General features: G+C 39.5%; 1 protein-coding gene across 1 annotated transcript; it reads right to left on the bottom strand.

The window, feature by feature from the left end:
• Positions 1–4,166: 4,166 nt before the first annotated feature.
• LOC121801381 (J domain-containing protein required for chloroplast accumulation response 1-like) lies at positions 4,167–8,124 on the bottom strand. The gene is made up of 8 exons (XM_042200863.1): positions 7,507–8,124; positions 6,822–7,164; positions 6,606–6,741; positions 5,968–6,068; positions 5,460–5,525; positions 4,957–5,046; positions 4,547–4,723; positions 4,167–4,427 (listed from the first exon to the last, which is right to left on the bottom strand). The coding sequence occupies exons 1-8, from the start codon at positions 8,013–8,015 to the stop codon at positions 4,389–4,391; spliced, it is 1,461 nt and encodes a 486-aa protein (XP_042056797.1). The 5' UTR covers positions 8,016–8,124; the 3' UTR covers positions 4,167–4,388.
• Between the last annotated feature and the right edge of the window lie 1,197 nt (positions 8,125–9,321).

Genomic DNA, 9,321 nt, shown 5'->3' with positions numbered 1-9,321 from the left:
TCACAAAGGCGGCGACCCAACACTTATCCTTGAGGCGGTCGCCGACCACCGCCTATGGATTTGGCATGCATATTTCGGCGTTGCCGGAGCCAACAACGACTTGAACGTGCTCTATTCGTCACCCCTCTTCAATGATGTGATGAATGGTGTAGCACCGGCGATCGACTTCACCGTCAACGGAACTACATACCACATGGGTTACTATCTCGCTGATGGTATCTACCCAAGGTGGTCAACTTTCGTGAAGACGCTCAGCAACCCGCACGACCCGAGATGGGTTCTTTTTGCGCAGCGTCAAGAGTCCGCGCGAAAAGACGTCGAAAGAGCCTTCGGGGTCCTTCAAGCCCGATTGAACATTGTGAAGGCCCCGGCTCGGCTGTGGTACGTGAATAATATCGCCGACATCATGTTCACGTGTATTATCTTACACAACATGATTATAGCCGACGAAGGACCGAGGGGCGGCTAGCTTCTAGGACGAGGATGAAGCCGGAAGCTCAACAGCGAGGTCTCCCCCACGCCGAGGTGAGCATACGACGGTTGGCCAGAGGATCGAGACAAGGCACACAATGCGCGATACCCGAACCCACATTCAGCTACAAGAAGACCTAATCAAACACATGTGGGCGAAATTCGGCAACGAGTAGTGGTTTTTTTAATTTTTAGTATTTTAATTATGTAATTTTTAATTTTTATGATTTTAATTTTGTCGTTTTTATTTATTTGTCATTTGTAATATTATTTAGGTTTTTTAATAAATTTTAGTATTATGGAAATGTTTTTGTTTAATTGAATTTTAAATTAAATGTGCCCGTCCTTGCGGAAGAGCACAGCTGTGGGTGTTGTGCTCTTGCCAGAGAGCAGACAGAAAAAGTGGGGCCGGGTCCACAACCGTGCCGCTGGCAAGAGCACGGTTGTGGATGCTCTTATAGTTGTTGTCAACCCAAAAAACACCACTTGTTTGGCGAATTTTTTCCGTATGTTTGAAGAATTTTATAGAAAATTCTTGAATTATACACACGTTATTAAGTCAAAGTAAATCTTGTAACATGACTGATACGCTTGGATTTGGCACTGTTTTAAGGTCATTATATGGTCCGTTTGAGTGTCAAAGTTGCATTACGTATCCATTATTTGCATATTTTATTCATTTTGATATTTTGACGTGTTTTGTAATAAATATGCAAAATAGAGCTGAAAATTGGCATAAAAAGGTCAAAAATCTAGAAGCTAGAAAAGAAGCGCAACCCAGCTGCCTTCTGGACCCAACACAGCGGTCGCTGAAACGAATCCAGAGAGTTATAACTCTTTCCAGCGCCTGCTAGGCCCATCCCAGAAGTTGTTGGGCCTGTTCGCACGCAACAACCTCAGTTCAAAACCATTTTTCTGGTGATTCTGAAGTTCGATCAGGGCGTTCTACATATCATTCTCTTTGTCTTCAAAAGAACTTCGCGATTGTATCTTGAACATCTCAATCAGAGTTTTGGGGAGAAAGTTAGGTCATTCTACGAACGTCGCATAATGTTGTTAAGTGTTGAATTTAGGCGGAAATTCAAGGAAGGAAAAACATATTACCTTGTGAAGACAAATTTTTTCCTTGACCTATGGAGCACGAAATTTACCTTCTCCAAAACTTTTTTCAAGCCTATAAATACCCAATAACTTAGTTCATATTATTAACCAATATTATAGTCTTCATTCCATCTCCCACCTAACACATTCATCCATTAAAAAAGGTGATTGTACCTATTCGCCTTGACATATAAGATGTACTATGTGTTGTTTTCCCTTTATTGGTTTGGTGAACAATGGCGAGTAGTTCACCAAATGAAATTAGATAAGTTTCGCCATAAATATTCTTTGGTGTTTGATGCATTTTTTATTATCACTATTTATATCTATACATACGTAAAAGGCGAGTTTTGACCTTATTTTAAATATTAAGGAATTTTGGCTAATTTTTGAATATTTATAAGTTTTGAGTCTATATAATTAAATTATGATTTCATTTGTAACTTCCAATTATGCATTAATTACAAAACGTTAGACATAACTAAAAACTAGGCACATTTTAAATTAATTTTTTATTAAATGAGACAGTTACAATTTTTACTCCATAGCCAAATGATAAAGAAAACGTGTCATTCAAATTTGAAGACTCATGCCCAATTTAGAATTAAATGTGAAACGGTTAAGCCATTAAAAAATGATTAGTATTTTAATATTATTATTCAATTATTCAATTTAGAGATTTCATGGTCCAATGGAATTTAATTTGAAACGGTTCTCCATTAAGAGCATCCACAATGGGGCGGACGATAGCGCGCCCTACTGTGGGTGCGCGGACGACGGACGATGCGTCGTCCGCGCCCTAAGCTTATTCTGCGGACGAAGCGCAGACGATAGGGCATCGTCCTCCCACTGTGGGCGACACGGACGATGGCGCGGACGATGCAACGCGTTTTAGTTTTTTTTTTTAATTCGAAAATTTTGTTTATATAAATACCTCATCCTCAGATTTCATTTGTAACATTTCGATTCACTTTTCAACTCTCTAATTACGCTATAAAATGAATTCCGGTGGATACTCAAGTCCTGGTAGCCCGATATTTGGAGATGGCGCACGGTGGCCGAGTACACAACCTGGCGAATATCGGTCGTTCGACGACAACACGCAGTACGACCCCGACTTCAGTACGGATTCGTACGGTATCTCTGACATGGAGCCGTCTCCAACTCGCCCTGCTGCCCCTTCCCGTCGCGCCGTCGCCACTGCCTCGGCCGCCGCCGCCCCCTCCGCCGACAAGCCCTCGGCCGCCGTTTCTATTTATAACCATTGTAACTTTTTTTTAATCAATGTATTATTTGTCGTTTCTATTTAATCGTTGTGTTTTTTAATTAGTTTGCATTTATATATTTGAAAACATTTAAATTAATTAACAAAACAATAGTAAAACCTATAGGGCACCCCTTAGGGCGCCCCTCTGCAGGTGGAAGGGCAGGAGGATAAAATGCTGACGTAGCGGTGCATAGGGCGGGCCCCACTGTGGATGCCCTAATCATAAAATATATGTCATGACTATAAATACATGTATTAGGCTAGCTGATGGAATCATACAATTCTTGTGTTTCGAAACTAATGTACTCTCAAGTTGAGAGCGTGCACATTCATGTCAATTCTATGTCAGTCGTAGAGAATTCTTTTGAAATAATGATGATACGTAGAAATCGGATGAGAAGATAAGTGGTGTTGCTGGCATCGTAGGCGAATTTTTCTGGTAGTTATCATGAATCCGATTCTTCTTTAAGGTTTGTTTGGATCGAGAATGGAAGGTTGATTGTTTGAATTATTTGTGTTGTACAGTATAATTGTATTGATTTAATCATGTTTTAGTAGGTTTATAATTTATGATATAAATTATATTTGTACAATATCTGCCCATTTTCTATAAGTTTATTATTTTGAAGTGGACTTTTTGTTAATGTATTGATGACAGGTCTAATATAATGTTTTTATTCTATATATTATATTGACTAAATGAAAGTGCATTTCTTTAGTAAACGAATATTAGAAAAATGTGCTTGCTTAATTTTATAAAATTTGTATGAATATAGTAATAAATGAAGATCCGTTCATAGCACGGGTGTTACACTAGTAATTATAATTATAAAGTGTTGATCAAGTATAGCTAAAAATCAGTACCATGATATCGAACACAAGAAATATAATTGCAATTGAATTTTGGGTTTGAACTTAAAAAAAAATAAACAAAAGCAATTTAAAGAGTTTGAAATAATTATGTGGCATTTAGAAGATAAATGGAAGAGTTTGAAATGTCAAACATATGATTTACATGAAAAATGGATGAATTTGGATGAGATATGAGAAATGAGAGGGTAACAGTCATTTGAAAAACAATAAAGAACGAAAATATGGTTGCAATGATCGAAATTTGTATATCACATAATTAAAGATATTAAAGTGTTTAAAGAGCAAGATGTTGACCGAGGTCTCACATGCGTTTATAAAAACTCTCTTTTTGACAAACTTTGCATTCAAACTCTTAATCAACTACCAAGACAATTAGTAATAGATGGATGTACTGAAGTATATTATTATGGCACCTGCGAATTTGCTTAAATTAATGATAACTTTCTACAAAGAATTAAACAATGAAGCAAATCCTGCACAATATATCATTTTAATGAGTAGAATACCATTACAAACGGAAAATTATACAAATTTGCATCCTCTTGAATCATGGATTATTGATTTCACCAAGCATCTCTGTGATTTTTTAAGACATAATACATCTATCTGATCCCTCCCCGCCCGACAAAAGCAGCTTTAAACATGAGAGCTTGAGGAAATTTTTGTCGCTGTGAAATTATCGCAGTTCCTCCGCACTAAATTTGTTCCAAGCTTCCTATATAGAGAAAATTTTCATGGACGATGATAAAACATATATCAGAAAAAGGTTTATGCACCTTTTCAGAAAGGATAAGTTTCTAAGCACTGCACGAAAACCTTGTTCGTGAGGTTTACCTTTAGAATATCGAAAACCTTCTCAGCGATATATCTTTGTTGGAGATTTGCTCCTTTTTGTTGAACTTTGTCTGGATGGACGTATAGGGTGGCCTTCTTGTAGACCTTCTTCACTGAATTGGAAGTGATCATATCCGTCAAAGATACTGAACGCCAGCCACTCTCGGGCCACAAAATCTGCAAGATATTCCATATGAGATTATTGATGGACTTCAACAGTTAAGTATTCAAGCCAAATCTCAAATTCACATGTCAAGGAGAAAATTGAAATGATTGTTTTGCAGCAGCCAAAGGCAATCCAGACATTTATAGTATGATTATGATAACACACATTCCAAAAGCTGATGAGATTGGTTCTTATATCCTAAACGAATGCGGGCAGAAAACCTTATACTACTACAGAAATCGACCTGCTCTAGTGATGACAGCAATGCTCGTATATTGCCTTCTTTTCCAGCAGCCCAACGCTTTATGTCATACTCCAACACTTCTGCAATCCTCTGAAATAAAGAGTTACAGATTAGGAGCAAAGTTATTTAAAGAACCTAAGATGGTGATTGTCGTAGTTTTCAATTTCCATACACATATGTACTACTGTTAGAAGGTGTGCAGAGGAACCCTGATCCTTTTCATTCTTACAGAGCTACATATTTCAGTCAACCTCAGTGATCATGTCAGTACTCAGAAAAGTACAAAAGAATATCTCAGTTCCCTAACTTGCAACTTTCTAGTATGAGGGCCCCATAATAATAAAAAAATCACCTAAGTCTATCTGTTAAGTTTCAACACCTAGGAAGTTAGGCAGAGTTTTATGTAACAATGTGTATCCATACAACTTGACCATATGTCAGGTACTTAGTGCTAGTGAAAATTATCATTACAAATCAGTACTAACAAAGACAAATATTCTTACACGTTTCTCTTCCTGCTCAAACTGACTCTCAAGATCACGCTGATTCTTTTCAGCGAGTGCTTCAGCCTGTAAACAGAAACAAACAAAGCTTAAAATCCAAATATATATACAAATTATACACACACCACAAAAATTTACGAACAACACTTCACTCCTATTTCATCAAGTACTGTATGAACTACGAAGGGTCTAAAGAAAACATATTCATAAATCCTAATTACAATCAGTAAAGGGCAGCTATATAATATTACCATTAATATTTATGTGACAGGTGAGTATGTTACACGATTTACTGGATGAAACTAATGAAATATTTGTCTAGAACATTTTCAGGAAGTCCCAATTATCGAGAGAATCTTTTATTCTAACCTCTTCCATTTCAGAGGTACACAGGAAGCCATCTTATGATAACTTTCTAATGCATGGTAGCCCTTTAGAATATGAATACAAAACAATCAAGAGAAAATTTGCACCATGTAGCATTAAATTTAGCTAACAAATAACATACCATGCGTTCATTTGTCCTCATATGACGCTTTAGCCTAGCTCTTCGTCTATCTTCAGGTTCCCCATCAATTTCGTAAAACTCCTCAGATGAAGTCGTAATATCTGTAAGCAGGCAAGTAACAAGGGAAGACACACATCAAATACCTTATAAAACAGAATATTTTGGTAAAGATGTGCTGTTTAAGTGAGTTAGTTTATGCTGATTGATTCCCAATTGTTTCACACCAGCCATAAACTAAGCAGATGTAAATAAATGTGGGCCATAATTAACATAACTTTTTTTGTTAGTAGCCAGACAAGGAATGTTTTTCACACACTTGAGTTCATCCAGTAACTAATTCAAAGTTGAGCCATAAAACACTCATTATCAGGTATTTATACATAGAAACAAAGACCTTCATAAAGATCCAAATGCCCTGATATATTAAAAATATTTCCATTTCCAAGACTATGAAAGCAATTCACTTAGAGATGAAGCAGCATGCTGGAGATTTTAAAATATTATTGATACTCCTTGCAGACAACTTAAGTTTTTTGAAGATGACTTCACTCTTTCAAAAATTGTAAGTGTGTGTATAAGTGCACCTCAAATATGAGGAGATCCATTCTAAAAGATTATTGCAATGTCTGGATAAGTACCTCCAAAAAGTGAAGTAAAATCGTTGCCAGTACTTTTAGCAGGGAAGGCCTCTTTAGTGTTGACTTTGGGCTGTGGAGGAGCTCCCTTCACTTCAGGCTTCTTCTCTTCATGGAAAAAGTCATCAAAGAGGGAGTTCTAGATGGAAAATACTAAATCAATAAAAACTTGACTCAAACATCATTCCAATATTCAGCTGAGATGAAGTTAGAATCGACCTGAGTCATAGAGCTTGATCTTGAGGTATTATTTTGCTGCACAGGGTCACTACCACCAAAAATATCATCCACATAACTGGTATTCCCAAACACCTTTATACTTGCATCCGACTTTGGCTTGTTATCAGGTGTGACTTTTGATTTGGTCCCACCTCTGAGGAAATCATCTAAGTCATCAATAGGTGATTGTACTGAACCTTTTCCTTTGTCTTGCTTAGACAGCCCATCGAATGGCCAAGAGGGTGCCGATTCAAAGACTAAGAAAGGGTCATCAATCAAGGATGAGCTCGATTTAGATTGATGAACATTTGGTGCTGGAAAGAATTTTGTCTCCGAGAATACTCTATTAAAGATTACAACACGTAAGAAAATCTTTAAAATATAAACAGCAACAAAAAGAAAGAAAGAAAACACAACAGAACTCAGACTAATATCACTCAATGCCATTCCATCGATTAGTTGCTACCATCCCTTAAAACCAAGAACCATAGCTCAGAACACAAAGCAAAGATAATTACAATTCCAAACAAGCTCCCACTATATTCTCAGTCGTTTACAACTGCATTAAACTAGTAGTACTAGTAAACATCATAATTCGCCACTAATTTTAGATCATATATGCGGCCTCGTTGAATTCTACATCGACAAAAAATTTAAGCAATCACCAAATGATTAAACACAGTACCTATTTGTAGCCCTCTCTCCTCCTAATGCCGGCATCAAATCATCCATTCCAGACCCCTTTTTCTCCAGCTTCGTGTTCGAATTCAGCTCTAAATTCCCTAACAGATCATCAACATTACCTACAGGCTTCGGCTTATACCGCGAAAAATCATCAAAACCGTCAAAACCTATAGGACTCTTCGAGTTAGTACTATAATTACTCCGAGCATCCGAGCCAGAAAGCACAGTTTCCAAATCAACTCCCCCAAATTGCTGCGAGTTCGAACCACCACCACCGAAAATATCATCATCAACAAAGAAATTACGGGATGGCGGGGCATTGGATCTGAAAATCCCGTCGAGCTGATCAACAGGTAGAGAATAAGGATCGGAGATCGACGACGGTGCCGCGGGGGTATGGCTATGAGGTGCGGATTGTGGTTTATGCTTTGGCTTCAATTTAGCCATGGGCGTTGATTTCCCCTGCGCTCTGAAACCGATGCTCTCAACCAAAACCCCAAATTCGTCCATTATTTCCGAAAATTGAAATCGGATTTGAAGGCAGCAGAAGGAATGAAGAGATTGTGGAAAGGGGGTTGATGGATTGAGGATTGTTAGGCCACCCGCAACGTGTTAAGCGGGTGGCCCGAATCTCGATATTCAGTGACGGAACGGTGGAGGGACGCGTTGCAGCGTCTCGTCCCGTCACCGTCTCGCCGGATAGCCCGTCACTCCGAGAGGCGGTACGGGACGGCTCGCCACGCGCTCCCGCGACGTGGCGCGCTCCCAGACCATGCGTGACGCTCACTCGCCGGCCCGTGAGTGGATTCGTCACGCTGACGCAATAAATTATTTTTTTTAATTCGAAATAAAAATAAAAATAATTAAAAGTGGAAAACGGTTGCCGTTTTCCATTTTTTTTTATTTTTTTACTCTGTAAATACTTCTAATTCATCCTCATTTCACACACAACTACACATCTATTTTTTCCAAATCATCTCCATTTCCTCTCCAATTTCCATCTCAAATCATTTCTCTTTTATTCTTCCCCCAAATTTAATCGATCTCATGGATCCATATGAGCAAATGCGTCAAATAATAGAAGAATCACTTGAAGAAGATCAACGACGGGAAGCGGAGGAAGCCGCGCCGCCTCAAAGACTCTCCCGGACTTACATCCATCGTAACCGGGAGGAAGCCGCCGCAAGGTTAGACCGCGACTACTTTTGCGATAACCCGGTGTGGGGAGATACCTACTTCCGTCGCCGTTTCCGCATACGGCAACCGCTATTTTTCCACATTGCAAATACATTGGCGGCCCGGGAAGAGTTCTTCCAAGAAAGTTTCAACGCCGTCGGCCGTCCCAGCCACACGACGCTGCAGAAATATACTGCACCAATCCGTCAGCTTGCGACTGGACAAACGGCGGATGTGTTCGACGAATACCTCGACATTGGAGACAGCACTGGGGGAATGTGCTTGCTCCAATTCTGCAAAGGCGTCCGGGCAGCCTTTACCGACGAATTTCTCCGGAAGCTAAGCACGACAGATTGCCACTTCCTGCTCTGCCTTCACGAAGAAGTGCACGGATTCCCCGGGAAGCTTGGCAGCGTCGATTGCATGCACTGGCAATGGAAGAATTGTCCGGTGACGTGGAGGGGGTCGTACACGAGCGGCCACAAAGGCACCCACCCCACCGTTATACTCGAGGCCGTCGCCGACTGCCGGCTATGGATCTGGCATGCGTACTTCTGGGTCCCCGGCTCGAACAACGACATAAACGTGCTCTACCAATCCGACCTCTTCGCCGAAGTTTTGGATGGTAAAGCGTCGGCCA

The sequence above is a fragment of the Salvia splendens genome, chromosome 4 (assembly GCF_004379255.2).
Source record: "Salvia splendens isolate huo1 chromosome 4, SspV2, whole genome shotgun sequence".
NCBI lineage: Eukaryota > Viridiplantae > Streptophyta > Magnoliopsida > Lamiales > Lamiaceae > Salvia > Salvia splendens.
Note: the sequence above shows the minus strand (reverse complement) of the source record. Positions and strands in the feature narration are given on the sequence as shown.

Coding starts and splice junctions, on each gene's coding strand:
- LOC121801381 (XM_042200863.1), bottom strand. CDS start 8,015: ATGGACGAATTTGGGGTTTTGGTTGAGAGCATCGGTTTCAGAGCGCAG. Junction 5,526..5,967: donor TGAGGACAAATGAACGCATG/GTATGTTATTTG, acceptor TTCTGTTTACAG/GCTGAAGCACTCGCTGAAAA. Junction 4,428..4,546: donor AGGTTTTCGATATTCTAAAG/GTAAACCTCACG, acceptor TTCTCTATATAG/GAAGCTTGGAACAAATTTAG.